The 24378-nt window shown below is 39.4% G+C and overlaps 1 protein-coding gene across 1 annotated transcript in view; it reads right to left on the reverse strand.

Annotated features, from left to right (window-relative positions):
* Positions 1-24378, reverse strand: part of LIN28B (lin-28 homolog B) — a 98055-nt gene that overhangs the window by 20734 nt on the left and 52943 nt on the right. The window contains exon 3 of the mRNA XM_067294802.1: positions 22530-22714. Coding sequence (XP_067150903.1) covers positions 22530-22714 — 185 coding nt within the window. The remainder of the gene's footprint in view (positions 1-22529; positions 22715-24378) is intronic.

Genomic DNA, 24378 nt, shown 5'->3' on the forward strand with positions numbered 1-24378 from the left:
GCTTCCTGGTGTTCTTATAATTTGACATAAAAGCTTTGGGGCAACCATGGCTGGCTGCCAAGGAGGAAGAACAGTTAACTAGGGAACTACAGGAAAGACACATCAGCAGGAAAAGCAGGACATAATAACCTCTACTTTCTCCCTACAGCAACAAGGCCAACTTAAATCCTGTCCCTCACCCCTTTACCTTTTACATAAATAGCAGGGTGCAACTTAGGAGAGTTACTTTTAACTGGAACATTTTTCTTTTTGTAGGGCTGTCCTTAAAGGCCACAACATTTTGCCTTGATGCTACGAGTGGCTCAGTGGGATATGTGGCACAAGGTATGGCAGTTTTATAATCACCATGTTGTTCAAAACAGATCTAATTCCAATTCATAAATCACAGGGGAGGAGGAGAGGTTCAAAGACAAGTTCATGTGGTAAAGCTTACTTTAACTAACGATTTTTCCTTATGAACTATAACAGATCCTTTTTGAAGACCAAATAGATTACCGCTAGTACATTTCCATTGTCTAAGAAAAATAAAACCATCTAGTTAACAAAATACAAATGCTAGGTAAGGTACAATTACAAAGGTAAGGCACAATTTACCTCTGGTAAACTGATGCTGCACTTTACCCTTGTTTCAAATTATTCCAGGTCTTCTCTTCCATAGAAGTATGCGAGGCTGCAGTACATCTTTGAGAGCAGAGTGACCAGCTTGCTGCTGCCTGCTGCTTTTAGTCCCTTCTTGACAAGCAGTCGCTAGCAGTAAGCTACTATCCCCAAGCGACAGCTATTTAGAGCCCTGGGCTGATGTGACACTTGCTACTTCTTCAGTCTCCCAGGGTGGAGATTATATGGACCCCCTAATTTGAGCATGTTAAACTTCCTTGAAGTTTTGTTTCTTTTGGAGGTAGCAGTTTGCACCTCCACACCTTATCCTACCTCTTGCCTCCAGAGGTAATATCACACGTGTATATAACAGCTGCAAAATTATTTTTTCTATGAAGTCTGGCAGCACAAATTAGTTAAATTGGTAACTTTCCTCTGGCGCTGACGACAAGAAAAGCTTAAGCTGTCTTGCAGGAAACTTAAAGCAAGGAGGTTAATCAATAAGTCACAACTTTAGCTGCTAATATGTTCTTAGTACAAAAGGAACTCTGACTACCATCAATATTACTGTGTAGTTTTATCAAAAATTATTTTTAAAATCTGGATCAGAGTTTCCTTTTAAGGCATTTGTTTTATGTTCCTGGCAATCATGGGTAATTGAAAGACTTGCAATAAAACTAATTTATTATCTCAGCATTGCAAATTAGCATTTTATAACATACATTTATAATTGATAGGTATTTACTGATAAGTTTTGAAGACTGGCTGTTTTCTAGTAAAGAGTAGGAAAATATGCATGTAGGAAAATATGCAGGAAAATAAGCATAAGAGGGAGTGTTCACTTTCCTTTTTTTAAAGCCTGAAGAACACAAAATTTCATGGATTATATACAGAGTTTGGCAAGATATATGTTACTGAAGCTTAAGTCTACTTTTTAGTATTATAGTGCTACTAGCTTTAAATGTTGGTTTTATACCATCCTTTCTTATCAGTCTATGAAAAAATTATCTTTGATGAACTGTCATTAAGAAACCTTGAACATTAACATCTCTATATATTACACACAGAAGTATTCTATAATTGATGCATATAGTAAAATTAGAGGAAAAAAATACAATTTCTGCTACTGTGTGCAAAAAACATTTTCAAAAAAGCAGTTCTATCCTTGTCACAAAGAAGAGGGCTGATTATAACTATGATTTTAGTACAGTTAAGTTCCAAAGTAAAGGTATGAAACCGTAACACACACTTAAGACATCGTGATTCATGGGAAATAAGAGAACACTACAATAGGAAATGCTAGTTTTAATACATATCTCCAATTGTCTTCACAACATTTGCAGCAGTTATAATTAATGCAACAGAAGCAGAAAAAAAAGAAAACGGATCACTTGGAGGAAGCTGGTGGGGAAGGAAGAGCTGTGACTGTATGATATGCTGTACTCCTCAGAGCCTATGGCTCAGGTTTTACAAGTTTTGAGGAGCAACTGCTCAAAGGGAGAAGGGCAACAGAGAAATAACCATTACATATAGTGTATCACTCTGCCTTACTTAAATTCTGAACTAGAAATTAACAACAAATTAAACTTGGTCATTGCGGCTTTTAAAGGTCCCTCTTAGACTCAGAAGGATGTCAGAAACACAGGGTTGGGGAATGCTGTTCACATTACCGGTCAGTCACAGACTTCCTGGTTAGTCTTAAATAAGCAATCTGTTTCTGAGAACCTCAGTTCTCCTTGCCTCCTCACTTCACTGCAGAGTTTAACAGATGAGTTAATGGTGTGGGGGCACCAAAGCACCTAAAATAAGTAGGATTTGCTTTCCCCACCCTGTTTTCTTTCCCTGATCAGGAAAACCACAAGCTGCTGCCCTGCTAGCAACACAGAACATCATTCTTGCAGGGAACTGATGTGGAATGGGATCATTTATTTCAGATTTGCTTGGTGGTCTGATATGGACAGTTCAAATAGCAAAGGCCTTGTCTGGAACATTCCCCAAACCCTTCACAAGGTGTTGCCAATGCCTGTTTATACTGATGGCCTTATCGAGGCCAAAAGCAACTCTGTTTAGGGTTTTGTGTTTCTGCCTCTTTCCTTCACTGAACTGCACGGGTTCTTAAATAACCACCTGCCATCAATGATAGCAGAATACCTGTTACTTGTAGTATGGAAGCCACAGAGCCACCACCACTTTTCAGGGAAAATCTCTGCCGCACTGACCAGAAAGCAGAACGTGTTTCATGCTGACTTTCTCATATGGTTTTGCATTACGGTTAAACCAACCAAATGCTGAGCTGTTATCAAGAGGCGTTCCCTGTTCCACCACCACCCTATCCATTTTCACTGCTTCTCAGTACTTTTTTGCAGGATTAGTCTCTCTCAGCTTTGCTCCCTGAACTGGTGCTCTGCAGGATTAGATCAGCATCATCGACCCTGCAGGGAGAGGAACTTAAGTTTGCTGTGGGGTGCACGGGAGGCAACACAGCTAGCCAGCTTACTGTAATGAGAAACTGTACCCTTAGAGAGAATACGCTTACAGAATTAAAGGCAGCAGCCACTTTTAAAGATACAGTCACTCTATAGGAAAAATAATGAATAGGGATTAAATCTGTTACGTTGCCCAGTACTTGGGAGATTACTGTTTCTTCTACATATACAGCACAGTGGAGACAAATAAACAATAAAAAAAACCTAGTATGTTTTACATATAAAGCTATCGATGCATCATTTTCTGAAATTTTTAGTATTTTCAGCTTAATAGTGTCTCTCTAACAAGGAAAAACATCCTAAAAGGCATAACTTGTGAACCACAAAAGACTATTTGGATTGTGAAACACAGCTGAGTCTTTGGGTTGACTGCATAGGACAATTTTGGCAAGCCTGGATTAGGTGTTGTTTAACATTAGCTCTGTGTCCCCAGAGGATGCAGCGTGTGAAGAGGAAGAATCCCAAGACATGGCTATGTAGTAATTGACACAAGCATAAGATACCAAACCAGCTGCTGGAAGCTTATGTTCTTGATATTTGGCATAAATAATTTACAAGCACATATAAAGGGAAAAAAAAATCACAGGATGTTCAATATCTACTTTGACAATAACCTAAATGTACACATTTACTGTGTGTTTAAAGAACTTCACCATTCATGAAATTATGGACATAATAAATTGTAAGTTAAACCCCAAATCTGAAGGAATCTGTCTTGAATTCCCCTTGAGAAAGAGTATGGCCTGGGGGTTGTTCCACGGCGAGGGCCTTGATCATCTCTGCTGATTGTACCCCATCCGCTGAGGGGTTCATAATCAATCTAATTGTGCTTGGTAAAGGAATGCCGATCAGACCTGACTGCGAGCCTTCATCTTTTTTCCGCTGAGGCTCTGTCTCTGCAGAGAGAGGCTGCAGTACAGGCAGAATTAAGCTATTAGCACATTCTGCCAAACAAGTCTCCAGGGCTGTATCCATTATAGCATCCTCAGGAGAACTCTCCTGGCTGTATTTCCTGGCCATCCAAGCAGGCTCTGCCCTGGCATGCATTTGGCAGTGTCACAAGCGGCCTGTCTGAAATACCAGGAAGGGAACTGTACATGTGCCTCTTTTTTTACAGTGCTGTGCAGCACATGTCCTCTCCCAGGACAGCCAGCCTGGGAAACCTGAGCCGGCTCCTCCACCTCCCACAGGGAACAGCAGAACCTGCACCCTCAGGCCACATGTATGGCCTCCTTCCTCCAACAGCCCATGTGCAGCCAGGGAACCTCAAATCCCTCTCACAGCCGAGGGGTAATACCCTAGCCACAGCACACCTACTGGGAGCCCGGCCCTCGGCTCAAAGCCTTTCCCCCTCCACACTTTCTCACATCCGCAGCTGCTGCACGCACCTTCATTTGTACCGACATTCACAGATAACATACACCTTGTGGACACGTGTCTGCATGCACACACACACATGTACAGAGTGCCTGTGGCCCTCGGGCAACTAAAGCCACGTGAGCACTGAGCCTGGAGCATCAAGGCAACCCGAATGTGCCCTGGTAAAGAGCTGTGTCTCCTCTGAGGAGAGCCCTGGCTTGTCGCACACCCTGGACCAGCAGTGCAAACCGTGCTACCGCTCTGTCTCTTGGCAGCTATTATGCACGGCCACGGCTGACCCATGTTTGGCACTCCACTTTCCCTGAATCATATAAAATATGCAAGTTAAAGAAGCCTCTCAAACTATTCCTCACCTTCCTGGGGAAAAAACAGGGACAAAAGGAAAGCAAGAGCTACAACATTCCTGATTCCAGGCAGAAATACATTAGACACCAGTCTATAGACACTGAAAGTCATCAGTTCATGGAAAGCGTCAGATCAGAAGCACCCCTGCCGCCTTTATCTGCGTGAGGAGGTGAGCACTGCCCATCACTCTCCTTTAACCTGGTCAGCCCCAGTCCCACCTACAACCTGGTTCACACCCGGAGAGCCCATTCACCACTCAGCACACTCCCCTGCCTTCACTTCCACCCCAGTTCTGATCCCAGGCATCACGTATAGCTTTAACATACTCATATGCAGGTACTCATGCCACTTCAGAGGCCACAGCTGAAAACTTCAAGGAAATAAGGACTTTTAAACTGACAAACTTGAACTATGCTTTAATAAAACAACACTTTTTTATTGGGAAACAGACTTATTTTAGGTCTTCTCAGCGAGAACTGACATGAAGCAGTCCCTGTGGAATTTTTTTTTAATAAATGGGAATCTGCTTTAAGACAACAATTGCAAATTAAATGAAAATAGATTTATATGCCACAAACTGCAGTCCTCTACAGTGTAACAAAAGATGCAAGCTTAAGCAAATTTACCACCTGCTACTATAGAGAGGGAACATGGTGATATCCTGTTCCCAATCCAGCATCTCATTAGAGCAGCTGGATGTTTCCACTACAGTAATTAGTGTGCTTTACAATGCATATAGTGCCATCATTAATTTCCAACACTAGTATCACCTTGTCTTTCATATATTTTTCACTTACAGTTTCAGTCATAATCTGTATTTCAAGAAATGTTTGCAGGTTTGTGAAATCTCTCAAATGACCTTACAGAGGCAAGACCATACATGCAAAAAGCCCGTATCATTACATCTTTACTTGTGTTGTTACTTGTCCTAATGAGAATAAGTCATCACAAATATACTGATATAGCTTCATTTTGCCTAACGGGCATACTGCAAAGTTTACCTGGCAAAAGTTCAGTATAGAAAGGAAATATGACAATATGCAAGAAGCATTAATCAATTCCTGTCAGCTTTACCTTGCAACTATAAAAACTGTATTTTTTTAATTGATGAGGTCACCAATAGGTACATCTCATTCTGAACTAATCTCTGATTAAGTCATCTCCTGTTTGATACCCACTTTCTTCAACGCAGTTGAGGCAACCTTTCATAAATACATTTTGAATGCAATAGATTTGACCTTTTGGCTTTTCACAATTAAAGTAAATCTTCTATAAAATGCATCTTAACATTACACCAGTGTAAAGTCTATTATTTTTCTGCCAAATTCAAAAGCTTTGAAGTTTGATTAATTCTTATGCAAGAATTAAGCAACAAACCTGGTCATTAAGAAAATGAGATACTTGACATACTTGTAAAATGTTAAGAATAGCTATCACCTAAAGTATCGCATAGGCATTCAAGCTCACCTAGCAGTCGTGAAACAACTATAACCACCACTTACAAAGAAAAACAACATGCGATTCTTTGGCTTTTTCATTTTCAAATTAACAGCAGAGAAACACAAAAACCAATAGTCCTTTCAACAAAAAAAGACCACTGATAATCCAGATTTCTGAAACCTTCTGAACTCAACCACATTAATACAAAAGGTATTTTCTGATGAGTTCTTATTTTGAAAAGAAGGGGGGCAGTACAGGCTAAACCCTAGAAAGCAGAGCATAAGAAATCATCTCTTTATAGCAGTTCACGGTAAGGAAATGACTCAGCTGAGGCAAATTAAAGAGTCCATTCGGAGACACTGATTCTAAGAGCACTGTGGGAATGCACACAAAAATCCACTGGTAAAGCTGCACTGGCAGAAATTTCAACCTTCACAAGCACACAAGCCTGAAAATACTACTTTCAGTACTTCTGGTAAATTTTGTCCATCCTTGCAGCAATTTTTGTTGTGAAAAGAACATGCAAAAAAAGTGAGGATATGGATTCTCTAAGTATTTCTCACATAGATCAAGCAAAAATGATGAAGCAGGTCTTCATCATAAAAATTCAAATAACATTTTCAAGTCATTCAAAAGTTATTTTATGATTTCTTGAGTTTTGAATTTGCTTTTCCTCAGACTTGGCAAACAGTCTACTCCTCCTTGCAAGCTACTACATACCAGCCTTGGAGGCCTTTCTTAGCACATTTAGAACTAATCCAACAATTTAGTGACCAAAACCTCCCCCCTCACACTAGTTTTCTATCTGTGGGTCTTAGGGATCTATAGACTACTTCTAAAGGGTCTCCAAAAGATAATTAGGGAAAGCGGGCTTATGGACAGGATGTCTGAATTGCTAAAACAGGACACACACCTCCAATGAAATCCTGGGGAAGGGGTTTCTCAGATTAAAGAAAAAAAATCACTGGTCTCTAATAATTCAAATGACCAAGAATCAACATTATTACTGTAACTAAAAACAGCAGTGATTTTACAAGTACTGCATGAACTCAGAAGGAAACCACTTCTACTTTGAAGAGTTTCCTATCTAAGCTACCTAAGCAGATGGAACAGAGGGAGGGTACAGAAAGGGGCACAGGCAAACAAGCAAGTTATCTGAAGTCATGTCAGACACATATCTTTGGAGTTGCCTGTTTTTCCTTTGTTAATCCAAGTGTTTTGTTCCTTCCCAGTGATTCCTGGTGATCGTCATTACGTGTTCTTGCAACTGGGTTAACAAAGCCATTCTGTAAAGTAGAATTAGCTCTCCATCCGTCCTGCCTATTTATTTAACCACAAACATGGTTGACACGGAAGAATCACAAAATGGCTGACCAGAAACTACCCCATTTTAGTCTAAGAGTCCAACTGGAGGAACAGGTCTCCCAGGACACAGCAGCCCTCAGGGTTGGTCCTGTCCCTTCAAATTCTCCCCTTTGCCTTGTGCTGGGGATGGGGGGCAGCCCTGGCCATGGTGGTACTCCCAGGGATGGGGGGGCACCCCTGGCCGCAGCAGTACTCCTGGGGATGGGGGGCAGCCCTGGCCGTGGTGGTACTCCCAGGGATGGGGGGGGGCACCCCTGGCTGCGGCGGTACTCCCGGGGATGGGGGGGCACCCCGGCCGTGGCGGTACTCCCGGGGATGGGGGGCAGCCCTGGCCATGGTGGTACTCCCAGGGATGGGGGGGCACCCCTGGCTGCGGCCAGGAGATTTGGCCATTTGCTGCATCCAGAACGGTCCAGACAGAGGCTGCTGCAGTCCACAACAGCTCCTACTGCATCCCCTTCTTTTCCTTCCATGACAGTGATCATTTTGCTCGATCTACCTCAAATTCAAGTCAGAGCTAAAACTGCAAAGGGAAGGTTTCTACCTTCAGAGAAATAGTTCAGAAAGTTATGAGCCTGTGAATGAGGGGTTTAAATCTCATACATCTCATATTCTTTATTACCAAAAGAATGATAATAATGTGCCAAGATTAGACACTGAGGCATACAGATGGCTACCTGCTTGAGCTTAACTGTATTTTATAGTATTTTAATTTAATCAGTAGATGTAACTACAGGAGAAGTACCGGAATCCATACATTGTTAGTCAAAGCCTGAGGTGTAAGACCATGCTTATTATTATTATTTTTTTGCTAGGTGGGTTTGCCCACTGAAACACCATGTCTTTTTTTCCTGCATGTGATACTGAAGCTACTTTATTTGTTCTTTAAACAAACAAACTGTAATTGTTTACATATATCCTCACACTTGCACAATTTTCAGATGAGGAAAGTTGTCTTCTTCTAGGTTATAATGTCTTTGAAATCAGTTGTGCAGATGAAAGATTAGTCTTTGTTCTTTTTTTAAAATATCCTGATAAATTTTAAATTATGACAGACAAGAACAAACAAACAATGCTGTTCTCTTTTAAAGCAATTTATAATCTCTAAAAGCACATTCACTGGTGACATGTTTGTATCAAAAAAGAATTCACATTTGAAAAGCTGTAAGAAAAACAGATGCTCACAAATGTCTTCAAGCATCAGGATCAGGAATTTTTAACATAAGAATAACATTTCCCATGTATGGAGAGCACCTGTCCTCCAATGAGAGTGAGGGGTCTTTAGCAGATCACAAGCAAGATCCAGATTCTATAACACTTATTACACTCATGTAATTATTCCTCCTGGATGCTACTTAAAAGAAACAGAGCTAATCAAGTGTATAGAGATTGTAGTATCAGATCCTGAATTATTATGTTAAAAATAATGTTGGAAAAAAGCATTTAGTATACAAAATACATAGCATGCTTATACTGAAGGGACATTACGATTCTCCGATTAAAAAAAAAAAAAATTCTTCAGTGTTAATCTCCTCAAATAATATAAATTGCTTGCATCAACAAACACAGTACAATTAGCTTGTTACCCTTAAACTGAGTTTAAAATAAGCAAATTGTCTGATGACTTTGATGTTTTCCACCCAAAATGTGCTGGCTAATTTTTCCATTCCAGTTCCCATTCCAATCTTTTAACTGCCTTAATCTCCTGCCCTCAGATGTTGACCTCCTAAGAACAGAGGTCACAGGTCAGCACAGACAGACCTCAAAAGATCTGCACTATCAATTCATGCCTGAAAGATTTCTCCTCCACAAAAGAACCACTAAAAAAGCAAATTCCAAAATCTGGCTCCGCATACCTTGTAAAACACAAATGTGATGCATTAGAGTCATAAATATTCTAAAAAGACTGGATCTAAACAACATGAATTAATTTGTCTGATAGAAAAAAAAATAACTAAAACCAACGGAATTGACACAAAATAATGACTGAACTTCAAAGATAAAAATGGAAAGCTCTAGAAGGGAGAGAATTTAGAGTCAGCTTCTTTAACCAGGAACAAGTATGTTCTAAATGTTTGTAAATTTTACACTCTAAAGTAGTATTTTTCCCCCACAGGCATTTTTAAACACAATTTCTTTTCTTGTACGGGTGAAAGCATGGGATAGCTAACTCAGAAAATAAAACAGCAGCAGTTTATACAAATTTTACTGATTCTTGGTGAGACTACTCTCTTATTTACTTGCCAAAACCAGTCCTACAACAGATTCCTTGTTTGGTCAATGCATATACAAGTCTTATGAAAAAACTGCAAGACATTTCTTTTCTACACATAAATGAAAAGTATGGATTGCAAAGGAGAAAGAGAACTTCATGAGGCTCCAGTGAGTTAGAAATATAGGGATAACACAAACGTCCCGTTTGACAAAATTATTTCTGAGTGCTAAGAAAATTTTTTAAGTTACACAATGTACATAAACACAAAAATTCTGAAAATGATTACTGATACTTCCACGTTTAATAAGCTCCAATTGAACTATTTAACAAAAAGTAAATTAAAGCACTCCATGGATTTTTTGACTTAGAAAAACTAAAGTGATTAGCACATTTTAAATAACTATTAAGATGAGATGTAGGCATATATTCTTAACACTGATTATGCAAGGAACTAATCATGATTCCCAAAAAGTATATTTAAGTGCAAAAACTTGAAAAAATGAACCGAACCAAAGACAAATTAAAGAATCTTTCATATACTTAATAAAAAGAAGTGATTTATTCCAATCAACTCAGTAAAGCAAATTCAAATAAAATTAAACCTTCAAAAAATAAATAGAATTTTCTTTACATTTGAGCTATGCACAATTTCTAATCCTATCACCCACTACCGATGCTTCCCTACCATTATGGGAAGAAGCAAAAGTAAAACTACTAATAATTGTGTAGAACTATTAGTAAAAATTGTATAGAACTCTATAGTACTAGTAATTGTATAAAACAACCAGTCTCATTATGCAGACACACACACACTGGCACACACACTCTATTCTCTTGTTTTGTATAATTACAACTTAGCACAACAAAAAGGCAGAAGCACTAAATTTAAACATTAGCAAATCTGAAGCTGAATTTGAAACATTTAACTATTTCAACTTTCTATACTGGTTGAAAGTTATCCATTTATCACTGAGGAAATCAAAGCACTCTAGTTAAACTTTGATGCAAAGGCTGTTGCAACATTAGTTGCAGACAATGAAATGAGCAGTCTGTGGTTTGCTATTGTTTTCAAAACTGTCTAAAGCAAATTAAATGCTCAGCATTTAAACTGTCCAACAGCTGAAAGAGTACAACTCCAAGTTACTTCTAGGCTAAAGAAAGCCATTCAGTACAAGAGCAGTGCAATTTAAATAAATTTTTTGTACTTTCAGCTATTCATTGTAAAAGATGTAGTGCCAGGAGACTCAATACCAATAAGATTATAAATGAATGGAGATCAAAGCAAAGAAATTGTATAGCTCACTCCCATATTTCATAGTGACCCTTCACAACTCTTTCTTCCTCAGCTGTTCCACAGGTCTGTTACTGAGCTCCATCCACTTCATCAATAATGCCAGCCTCGCGTCGCTCGTACTCCAGCTCTGCCACTGCTACCTTTGCTCTTTCTCGGGTATGGGCAATTTCTTCTATGAAACCAGCCCTTTCATCCTTGCCATAGAACATCCCAGTATGTTTTCAAAGCAAAAATCAGCCCAAACGCTCAAACCTAGCAACGGCATTCAGGCTAATTTCTACCCATTACCTACACGTTCAGTATTCAAAAAAGAAGGAAATAATTTATATTGCAGTAACAGCCCATAAACTATATGCTGACATGCTATAAAACCATATGATGATGGCCTTTTCTCATTTGCTACATAAAGTAGATGGTAGTTATTGAATATTTCCGCTTTATCCTACTCAGTTCAATGCCTGGACTCACCACTATATCCACGTAAACCTTGAATATTATAGAGAAGTATTAACTTTATTTGAGGTTCCCACTAAGATATCTTAATGCATTATGAACACTAATTATTTCACAAGGTCTCTATGAAATTGAGTGGTGTCACTGATCTCAAGGTAACACACAGGATTCTGGAGCACAAGAAAAACGCCAAAACCATTTTCCAAAGGAGTCTTACTTTAGGTGCCCAATTTGAAATGTTAGAGCCTATAATAGAGCACTTAATATTTTATAGCACCTGATATGTTTAGGGCAAAGCTCAAACTGAGCAGCAGTTGCAGCTGGGAGCATGTGGTGGTTCTGCAAAACAAAATCCAGATGTCTCATGTTTGTCACCCAGTAAATGAGGAACACACAGTGAGCAGACTACTGCAGAAAGGCCCATTTCAGATCAGCGCTCCCAGATCTCCTGGAATCACCTCAGTCTCCACAGAGCGGCAAAGGAGGGGCCTCCTTCCCACCTGAGCACCAGCTCTCTACTAACTAGCTCCTGACTTCGAGCAACCTTTCAAAACGGAGGAAACCTTGATTCAGTTCCTGGTTCCGCCTGAGGGAATTCAAAGACTTCTCTGCTCTCCCTGAAGAGTGCCCTAACTACCAGCTTTTAAGTTATAACGTGGAGGCTCAGGAAACTCTGTATTTCTCCTGTTGGCAGTGTTCAATGCTCTCCCCACCCCCAGCAGCCCCAGTTGTGCTGGCCTCCCTCCCCCAGCTCTTCTCTTCCCTCTCCTTCCTGATCTCCCCCAAGTCTGTGCTCGCGTTCATATTCCTTCTCCTTCCTAATCTTCTCCCTGTTAATTGTCCTTGAAGCATTTTCCTGTCCCTGCCACCCTGCTTGCGGGACCACGGCCAGCACAGGCGAGTTTCTTTTTGAGCTCCACTGTCTCTTAACAGCTCCCAGTAATCTGGAGAAGCGACTGCCAAGTCCCACTCATTTCTGCTACCTCGGGATGAAGGATGTTAAGTCACTCTGTGGGGGTGGCTTAAACCGGTATCTTGGGCCAAAAAAGTCCACGTTTCCTGGTGTAAATATGACCTTAAATCTGCGATCTTCTTCAGGACAAAGACCACATCTTACAACTTGTTTGAAGAGTGTAGGCACAATCATTAAAAAAAGGGAGAGGAGTAACAGTAGGGTGACTGCACCACTGCTATGGTGATGACTACCGCTGTGACACATTCCTCTTATATAATGAACTGCTAAGCTTCTTGACAAGATATTGAAATAAATTCACATTTTTAATGATTCATATTTAAGTAGGGTTGATCTTAAAGTGTCAAGAATAGAAATACGAAGTCACTGCTAACAAAAGAAACAGTTGTAGTGATCTGAAATTAGATTACTGCACAGACTTTACTGATTTGAAATTAAAGGGCTCCAGAACTTTTATTCATTCTGAAGAGCTTCAGTTCATCATCTGAGGTAAATGAAAGGCAATGTTTTGAGAATATCTGCTTTTAGCAACTATGCTTTAATTAAGTTTTCTCCAATTTTCAGGTTCTTGGTATTTTTAAAACAGGTTAACATACATGGCAATTTTTTCCATCATCTGAAATCACCATTATAATCTTTCCTAGTGTTATACATTTACTACATGTTTTGAATACCTTTGCTAGGTGATGCTGGAATGCAACACATCAAGAAAAGCAAGGAAATACAACTGTTTTCCTATAATAAAAGGAATTTTGGGCTTAAATATTTACACTGAACGTTTTTGTAGTGAAATATTGCACAGAGCCTGTGCATCTTTTTGAAACATACACAGAAGTTAAGGATTTGTCCCGCAAGCAGTTCTATTCTCAGTCCATTGACAGCTATGGAGCGTCATATGAGCAAAAAGGAGATTAGTTTGTAGGTCAGGGTCAACATCGGCTTGAAAAGAAACTTCCACTATCAGTGAAATCTTCAAATTATGCCCTCTTACCTATTACTTTCAAATCATGGGCTTAAGTGTGTAATGAATTGTGCTGTGAAAATGCATGCACTTTTTTTTGCTTTACACCTGTTCACTTGAAAGACCCAAATAATAGTATAATAATGAAATAAAATACAATAAGAATTACAGTTAGAATTGTAAAATAAAATAATTAAAAAGTGTGAGAGAAATTTGAATTAAGGGTGAGAGAAGTTATATTAGGAAGATTTTTAGAAACAGAATGATGTTTTTAAAATTATTTACTGAAATACTATTAATACATTTCCTATTGAAGTTAGGTATAATCTCCATTAAACTGTGCAAAATTCTCAAATGTACAACTCAAATTCTTTCTTGCTTCTAAATTCCTTAAGAGACAAGGAATCATTACTTCAGGACTAGAAAAAGCAGTTTATATCTGTTTCATAAAGTCTGCAGTGCTTTCTTCTTGAATTAACAGTATTAAGCACTATGCTCGGTAGTAACTGTGCAAAATGAGCTATCATGAGATGAAAAGGAAGTATGCAAGAGTATGCGTGTGCCAGTAGAGAGCAATGGATTTTAATCTTAACTGTCTTCTTTCTTATTGAAAGAAATATTTGTTCTTTGATTTTTCATGAAGTTTTTTGAAATATATATAAATGTACCAACAAAAATATCTTTATTCAGCATATTCTTAATTTAATTTTTAAATAGTCTGTGTGCATAAAGGTGTTTATCCCTTCTAGTCACCTGAATTGGCTTCTCTCCCCCTATCTCCAAAACCGTCCCCCAAAACAAAAAAACCAGCACCAGTAAAGCATGTGCTTGTCCCACTAAAGTAAAAACAAGAAAATGCTCTCAGAAGAGTCACACTCTTAAATGCTGAGCAGGGTACAAGATATCTTCATAAGCTCCTCCAGTCACAACAGGATTTTAGGAGCTAATCGTAACAGCAGCAGGTTCAATTGGGATAGCTGAAAAGGTCCCACCTTTAGGTGTCTGCCCCTTCCCTCTCCTGTATGTTGCTGCCCCATTGCTTCATCGTTCAAGAAGCGGCTCCTGCCCTGCTGCGGTTTGCAGCCTGGCATCTTAAAACAAAACAGTTTCTAAATTGTCCACAATACTCTTTGCAGCAATTTGCTTGTCCAGACCCAAAGTAAAACTACAGTGCAATCATTAAGCATATCAGTACACCACAGTAAAGGTCTGAATATATGTTCATATTACACTGTAGATAAGTGATAGGTCATCCCTCGATAAAGGGGGTGAAATACTCAGAAAACACATGAGGCCTGAACAGACATCCAATTAAAGAAAAATATTCTGCAAACAGTGTATGTACTTAAGAGACCCATCTGCTGTGCAGGGACAGTTTTACTCTATATGAGGCTGTATAAAAATGACACCTTCCTACTCACTTCATCCGTTCCTTGTACATTTTTGGAATTGTATCTACTTACTTTAGCATCAAATTTGGATTTCTTATTATAAATACTACGAAAAATTTGGGGACTGTTTCTTCTTAATTGTACACACATACAAACAGACATTTAAGACATCTTTATTCTGGCTCTACTCTGTTCTTAAAACAAGCTCCCAATGAAGTATATTAGGCTTGGACATGACTTAGTGAAAATTGGGCAAACTTGCTACCAGGTTCCCAGGTCTTGCTTCAGCAGAGAAATATGCTTCACTTAAAGCACATGAACAGCCCTATCAGAAGACACTTATCAGAAGACACTTAAACTCAAAGGTAAACACATATTTAAGTGCATTTGGTTCATTTATGAGCCTTACTGCACAGCCCGATTCTTGCTTTCACCCAAGAGAGCAGGCTGAACCACTGTATGGAACCACTATATGGTCATAGAGCTTAACTAGCGATACATGACCTGAAAAAAAAACTTTATTTCAAGTTGCCTTATAGTGAATTTCATTATTAAAAATGTGTGAAACAAAAACCAGCCCCTCAAATGAGTGAGGAAATACTCACCCAGCACACTACAGCAGTGTGCCTAGATACCCCCAAATAGCTGTAACTGGTCTTGGTTTTGGAAGCAGTGCAGCCGATAAGTTACCAAATGAAGCTTTCTCTCCTGTATCTAACTATGAGCACTTGCCTTTGCAAATTAAATAGTGTCTCTAGGTTTGCAATTTTTTAAGCAATTTCTAAGTGTCTTATGAAAGGAAAAGTTTTATTCTGATATTATGCATATTATTATGTACAACTGTAACAATCCCTATACCTAGCTCCAATATTTGAGTATTGATCTTTTGGCTCTGCATCCTGGCTCATTAGTGATGGAGCTACAGAAGTAGACAGCAAGAGAGAGTCATGATCCTTTGAGGAAGACAACTGCTGGCGCTGTGTGCTAGATCTGGGGGTAGAAGCTAGGCTAACCTAGGTTTTCCTTTTTCTGACAGGTGAGGGTTTCCTGCTTGTGTCCTTGATCTGGGTACTTATTCTCCCCTAGCTACTATAACTGACATTTCCAGAACAGACTGAAGTTTATGTACACCCTAAGGCTGCAGATGAAATCACGCCCAATAGTGTATGATCTACAGATGTCAGGCACTATACACACCAGTCAGTGGCAGTTGTTTTGTCTTTCTTCCCTTAGGCCACCTGCCTTTCATCTTCTTTTGATGAAGAAAATACCTGTCTTAGAGATCCCATTCTGTTCCAGCCACTTTGAACATACTGAGGCCTGGAAGCGTGCCTGAATATTTGGTATGCAGGAACTCTGTGGTTGTTGAGCTTGCTTAAACACAGATGGATGATTTGGAGATTTTAACAAGGACTGTTTAACGAATATATGCAGTAACACTTTTCAGTGGCCTGGAACTTAGATTTGGATGGGTTTGCACAGATTCAAGGAAAGGTAACCTCCTGGCTCTGAGACACATTTCCAAGCCAGGTTTCAAGCCTCTGCTCCAAAGCACCAAGTGGCAGCTATTTAAAAAATTTACCTATCTTTTAACCCTATTTAAAAAGCCTTCTGGTTGTACCCCACTCTTGGAAAAACATGGACTGTTCCTAAGTCTTCCAAAAAAATTGCCAACCTAAAGAAAGGAGCAAGTATTGAAAACTTTGTCCCTAATGACTGAAGTCCAGCAAAGTTATAACCTTCTGAAAGTATTGAATTATAGCGTAAAGTTCCTAGGCTTTTTTATCTAGTAGCAGTCTGCGAGTTCTGTCTGTAACGAGCAGTTCATATTACTTTAGTGGTTTATTATGGCATAGTCAGCAAATATTGATAATAAGATCAGGTAAGAAAGCACATCGCAGACTGCTGTTTAACCCTCTTTCTAGCCTATTGTCTAAATATAGGCAAATTATAAATATAATTTATAATTACATAATATAAATTATAAATATATAAAACTCTGTACAAATAATCTCAAATTCTGCTTAAGGATCCAGGTCGAAGTGGTGTCCAGCTCTCCAAAGATATTGAAAGCAACATCTATTTATATTTTGAGAGTTAGGTGTTGATACTGAAGAAATGCCTAAACCACTGAGATGGAAAGGTGTACTTCCCTATTTCCTACGTTCACTCCTTAAATATACGCTACTGTTGGAAACAGGATACTGGGCTAGAAGGACCTCATTTCACCTGGCAGTTTTTATGCAAGAGAACAAAACTTGTGGTGGTCCTTGTGGTCCCCCGAACTTGAGAGGGGGCTCAAACAACATTGGAAACAGGAACTAGACATGCGACAGAATCACAGTGAAATATGAAAAAAGGAAACAGCCAAGAGAAACACCTGCACTTCCCTCTCCTTTCGTTTGCCCCCCCCCCCCCCCCCCGGTCCTGGTGCTGCCCTGCGTTACAGTGGGGCCAGTGCCGCAGCTCGCTGCCTCCCCAAAGGGCCGTCACGCACCTGCGCGGCAGCCCCCTCCCCTGCTGCAACGCTCCCGCCGCCACCCTGGTACGAGCACCCCCTCGCCTGACCCCGCAACAAACTAATTCATACAACTAACCCCAACAAATAAAAAGGGTGAAGGCGGAGGACGAGAGTGGGGTGGAAGTGCCCCTTTCGGTGCAGCCACAGCGCGTTGCCAGCCTTGCCTTGCCTCCTGGCTCCAGGTTAGACAGGCTCTCCTCACCCGCCCCATCCCCACCACCTTGCAAGTACGGTTTTATGAGCTTCTCCCATTTCCGTACTAGTTCAGGGCTCTCCTTCACTGTCCATACAACTCTTTACACAAGTCTCCTCCACAAGAATCTGCTCAGTCTGAATCACTGGAGGCTTTTCTATGAAAATGAAGTTATACGCTTGAGCAAGTTATATTTGGCAGAGGTGCAATTTGATGCAATCTGAAGCTTGAAGTGACTTTGCATCCTGTAACTCCTCTTCCCTAAACTAGCTCTCCAACATCCTGTTAACTTCAGCCCAAATCCCCTCAACAGCACACCGCGTTGCCATTAGCTTTGCCTATCTCACATCAGTTTAACAGCTGTCTGAGCAGTCCGTAAGCCTGTAAAGAAATGGTATGTGAGAAAAGCTTTAAGATCTTCTCATTACTATCTGACTTTGGATCATCTGCAGAACGCCTTCAGATACTAAATCTATTTTCTAGCTGACTCGGAGACAAACTAATTTTAAATGACAGTTCATCAGGGAAGTATTTTATTATTTGATTATAGCCCCCCCCCCCCAACCTCAATGGCTGTATTTCAATTGGTGGTTTACAAAATATGTTTTTATTTGAAAATTATGCTTTTGGTTACATCTAAGAGTTACTGGCAAACACCATTTATTACATCTTAAAACAAAGCCACATTTTTTCCTCATATTCTCTAATAGATGTCTACACTGGAAAAAAAGTTCTTAAATGCTACATCTATGCTGCAGTGCTCATTACTATTCAGCCAGCTGAGCTAGGAATACACCTTTCTTTCAGCAGCAATATTCCCAGAACATAACTCAGAATTACAATTTCTCCAGTGGCAACGCTTCACTAAGCTCTCTCATTCGCAGTGGCTCCGGGATCCCTTCCTCACCGTTTACTTACAGGGCTGTGCTGTAAATCAAATGGGTGAAATGAGTCATGTCAAAACCAAGACCTTACAACACACACAGTTATTTATTACACGCTTAAACTCAAACCACTCACTGATACAGTTTATGGTTTGCCCATGTCAGAAAGATTCCCTGCCACAAGTGTGCTGTTAATGGAGCGTAGCATGGGACTGAAACTTGCTAACCTAGAATTGAGAGATGGAGCTATACCCTTAATTCTTTCTTCCTTGACCTCTCCTCTGGCTTTATGTTATCGCTTTCATTTGGTGTAAAGTTAACCCTACTTCAGAATCAAAAAGTTTTTTTCCAAAATGTTCCACCTGAGGTTAATTCCAAGCAAAGCAGATTCAACAGTACAGATACTCTGCTGAAAAAGTATTCAACTTTGGGTTTCTATTAGGAATACTTATAGATTCTGAATAATGCCTCGAGGTCCCAAAGCTAACCCTAGATTCTTGTCTTGGGAGCATCACTCATCTTCGTTAATGTTGTGTCAAAGGTCTGCAGGTCAAATTTGAATACACACTACACTAAAGAGTAACTTTCCAGATACATAAATTTGTAAAAATAATCTTAAAAAAATGACAACTAGTAAAATGGTCTTTCCCCCCCCCCTTTTTTTTGTCACAGACAAACACTGGAAATGTTTGTCTAAAAAAAGTGATTTTAAATTTTCATCCATTTTTCCCTTGAAAGTTTCCCAGCCTCTTAAAATTAAACTATAGCAAAACAAATACAAATGCAACCTGTTTTTTTTTCCTTCCTCCTTTTTTCCTCTTCTGAACCTTATCCTGAGAGGGTGGGCTAGGTTCTCATTTCATTTGTTATATTGCAGATCTCAAGATTTCATGGACTTGTCTATAAGTTACTGAACAGTAGATTTCAGTGTGAATTCACAGTGCTTTAACCTTTTTGGTATCAACTCCCAGCAGTCTTTCTTAAGGAGCAGCATAGCATACTTTTGTGTCAGACAGCTTATTCTGAAGTTGAGCGAAACACTCTGTGTTCAGCATGTGTTAAGAGTTCCTGCACAGGGAGCTGCAGCCTGTTGCAAAGTAACATAATGCAAATTCAATCTCCGCCTTGCTTAGGCAGACAAGCCCTAGAGCCCCAGGGCTACCACTCTGTGTTTTTGGCATAATCCATGAGTTCAGAACCCCACCAGTTGTTGGTCTGAAATCACAACCAACTCTCATTCAGAAACCTCCCCTTTAGCCCAGATTACTCTTGATATTGTATGGAAAAAAAAAAATATATATATATATAATAAAAATATATTGTTACTACATTATTAAAGTTATTTGTTGTAAAATTAATGTGACCATCAGTAATGTTGGGGGGGGGACATTATCAGATCAAGGTCCCATAGCAACAACATTCTGCAAATTTTGGAGAGACTCTGGGTCTACTGTGGAAATACCACAACACCTACAAACTAGAGCAACAATATTCGATAACCTCAGTGTCATGAATTCTCTTTTTTTTTCCTCTCCCTGCACATATTGCTGCTTTTGCCTTTTTTCCACCCCTGCCTTTGCTATCTATAATTCTTTCCATCATTCTTCCCTTCTGCCTTATATCCTGCCTACACCACAGCTTAATAGAGTCATGCGATTCATTTAAAAGTGAGACAGGACCCTCACTCTATTGTATTGATATTGTATTGATATTGTAGTAAAGAGATGAAGACAAGAACATGGAATTAGCTTTCATAAATGAATACATTTTTCATGGCAGAATAGAAATCGTAAATACATTTTCCACTACATGTGTTGGAGAAACATTTTTTTACTGGTCAGGTATTCAAAACTACTTTTCCTTCCAAGCAAGCAAAGACGCTACTCCTCACTGAGTGAAAATGTCAATGCTACTTCAGAGGTTTGGTGTCTTGTCTCCTTAAGCATAACCAGAATTTTGAAGACAGCAGAAGCGGGTAGATGGTTTTGCCCATATTTACATATTCAAACTCAATTTAATTTTGAATTTTTCCTTCTTTAAAGGGCAGATGAAACATGAAAGAGTGCACTGTCTCATGGATCACACCCCTGCACCATTTTTCAAGGTGCATCTGTTCAAATTTTTCTGTGCTTTAGCTATGACAAAATGTAACTGAGAGTGGGATTCATCTCACTTAACTTCAGAGACCTGTAAGGTAATTATCTACAGCACTGGAGCTAGGCTCCCTTTGTAGCCCACAAAGAGAAACAGCCAAGAGGCAAGATTCATCCCATCTATTCTAGATTACCTAGGTTGATATGAATTACCTTCTGAAAGTACCACTTCCTTTCCACTGACTCCCCTCTGCACTATAGATGCATACATTTGTTCAAATCAGTGTCTCCTTAAATAAGTAATTTTTTCCTGGTCTATTTACATCCTGCCCATTTAAATATCAAGGTTTTTTGAGGCAAGGACCGTCTTCCCTCATGTGCATGTGCAACAAACAGGATAACAGCATTACGATAGCATGACTACGGATTTTGTCACCCTGATATGAAACATTAGTAACAATGATATTGCTAATATCCTAAACAGATTAGTAGTTACAGTCCGTGGAAAACCAATGGATAAAGAACAACTATACTGGAAGACTATCTTAAAAGAAAAAAAAAAAAAAGGATTTTTAACAGCTGTTGCATGCATCGCAGCTCTGAAAGGTCAGATATGCTGACCAATCAAAAAGAAAGCTTTGTCCTGCTTACAAAGTCTCCCCTTGTTGTGGTTGTGGACTCTGATGTGTTACAGCAGCCACTCAGCAGCAATAAATTTTGTTCATGGCCTCTAGCTTTTACAAAGAAGGTGAAAAGAGGGACAACTAACATGTTGTCTCAAGTCCTTAATAAAAAAAAAAAGGCAGGCAGGGGTGGAACCCCAAAGGAAGCCTTTTAACGGAGGTAGGGACGAGTGAAGTTTCTCTCTACCCTGCAAAGAAAAAGGGAAAAGGCTTCTAATCCCCAGTTTCCAGAGCCTGGGCTTCCTTTTCAGGTGATCCTCTCTTTCCCAAGCTATCCTGTGTTTTAGAATTTGTAATGGAAGAGAGCCACCTCTAAGTCATGCCATAAATCAAATACTACAAGGGAAAACTCAGCTCTTGGGACGCTCTTACTAGGATTCTGGGCTGTACTAAGAATGGACAGACCTTCACAAACTATATATTCCCCTTCATCTCAGTTGTTACAGCTACTGGGCTCGGCAATACCATGAGGGAAAAGGGAGATTCAGGTAAAAGTGATATTCACATAAATACAAGAGCTTTTAGGCAGGAAGACTTCCCTTGTGGAACTAGGTGCAGGTGGCTTCACAGTTAAGAGTATTATACAACTTCTTCAAGCCATTAGAGGCAGAAAGTAAAGTGAAACAATTACACAAGGCCTGATGCTGCACTTGTGTAAGGATGTGCAGCTCTGAAGTCTAAACTGTAAAACATAACATATTACTACAACAGTAAGCCATTCTGCAGACCATCAGGCGTTAAGGCTTTTGAAAACACCTGATATTCTGTTCACTAAGTAAAAATATAATTAATCAAATTACATACCTTATTAATATTAGACTTTCAACCTTAACTGCACTACCTACACTTTCTTCTGTATAAAACTACTGATGCACAGTTAAAAACCCTGCTGCACACAATACACTCTTTAGCATGCACAGTTCTCAACTAAACTTGACATTACTTCACCTGTATTCAGACTGACCTCTCTTTTCAGTCTAATAGCAGTATTTTCAAAAGAATATTACATTCCTTTGCAGGCTCCTTCTAATCCAACATTTACCTTCTGAAGTAAAACCAATCAAGTGTGTGATTTATGTAGTTGTATAGGTACAGCTTAGTAAGTCTAATCAAATTACTAGGCTACATATAAAAGCCAAATTTATATAGAAGGGTTTCCTTTCACAAATGAATAAATGCTGAAAACAACTTTGAGAAAAACTTGCAAAGAAACAAAAAGGGAGGGGGAGAGGAAATAGCAAAGTAAGGAAATTACCTATCTCCCTTTGGTTTTCTTTTTTGTACTGTCTTCCCTTTGGGTCGTCTTTCACTTCCTAAACAGGGGCTCCCACCAGGGCCTGTTACCCGTATTGATTCAAGGCCTTTGGAAGATTTCTTAAAAGTAAATTCCACTGGTTCTCCTTCTTTTAGGCTTCTAAATCCTTCCATGTAAAGCTTGCTCTGTAAATAGGAAAAATACTCTTGGTTACCATTGCCTTAAAAACAATATTTACATTCATAATCAACAGGACAAATGACCCTGTCTACCATACTGGAATACATACAGGCTGAATAACAGTTCCCTCTATATAAGCTAGCAGATAATGCTACAAATTATAGTCCTGGACACGCTGAAAACATTATTCAACACTAAACAAATAACAAGATCTTATTTTCAGTAAGAACAAAAATGAAATAATATTTTCCTTTTCTGTGTTGAATGCTATGCATCTAAGAAGCTACAGTAAATGCTGTGTTCTTAAAAAACCTTCTGTTTAAGAGTCTGTTAAGACATTATTAACTGAAAAGGCTTTTTTAATGAAATGGAAAAAGAGCAACAGCTCATTTCTGAGCAAATTAGTTTATGAACAAAATTATTGTCATTTGTTTTCCTTGTATTTGGGATGTAGTTCTGCTGGTCTGAATCAAAGATAACAATGAACACAAAAGACAGGAGCAAGGCGCTTCTAGTAAAGTCAACTGAAAAATGGCAATTTAAATATCCCTACTGAGCTGCTAAATTTCTGTCCACTACTGAAAAATCTCACCTTGTTAGCATGATTTACGTATGGATTTGTACTTTAATTCGCAGAAAAGGAAATCTTTGTCACCAGAGCAAGTGATACAAACAAATACAGACAAATCTTTTTGTATTACACTGTACCAGCAAAGTCTTGGACAGGCTGTAGTCAATAGGGGCTTAGTGTTGATTTTAATGTAATGAAAATGTTATTCTAATCCGAATTCCTATAAATTATGCAGAACACTAGTTCTACACCCCAGGACAGAACTGATGAACCAAACTCTTAAATGAAATGTTCATCAAGCTAAGTGAGACAATTAAAAAAAAAATAATAAAATGATAAGACACTTGTTGCACTGAAGATTTATTTAAAAGTTACACATTACATGAATGAGAGCAGTTGGACGTGCAGAGAGTAACACAAAATCCCTGGCAATTTCCAAACATTTGCTTGGTTTTTTTTTTTTGTTTTTTTTTGCACAACAGTTATGAAACATGTTTTCTTCCTTTGCTCATGAACTCTACATAGCAAAGAGAAAAATGTATCTTGATTGATTCTCACTCAGTTCTCCAGCATTTGTTTAGCTGAACCACAGAGTCAAGAAGGGAATCTTCACTGCAGACAAGTTTCCACTCAACCAAATGTCAAAAAAAGCCAAGTGACACTTGACTGTGTAAGTCACATCTACTACCCAAGCCTGCCGCAATCCCTGACATAGACCGCAATGCCTGCATCCACATTACGGGTATAAGGAGATCTGCAGCACCATGACACTATTATTGAGGCAGTCTGAGCTCAGGCTGTCTACAAACCTCATCCACCCTTTGGGCATGAGATATCAGGGCCCTTGTAAAAAAAGATCTGAAGCTCTGCTGCCTGCCCAGTGGTGCGACAGCCTCTCAAGAACGGAAGGGACCGATAGCAGAGGTTCAGGCCCAGCACACAACACCCTGTCCACCCACAGGGCACTTAAGCTCGTCCAGCGTGGCCTTAAGCTTGGCTAAAACCTGTTCCTGGGATTAAGGTTTATATTCAAATAATGCAGATTCAACTTGAGTTTGGGCTTGAAAGAAGGCTGTGACTCCTCTCAAAACAGTACAG

Source organism: Apteryx mantelli, chromosome 3 (genome assembly GCF_036417845.1).
Source record: "Apteryx mantelli isolate bAptMan1 chromosome 3, bAptMan1.hap1, whole genome shotgun sequence".
NCBI lineage: Eukaryota > Metazoa > Chordata > Aves > Apterygiformes > Apterygidae > Apteryx > Apteryx mantelli.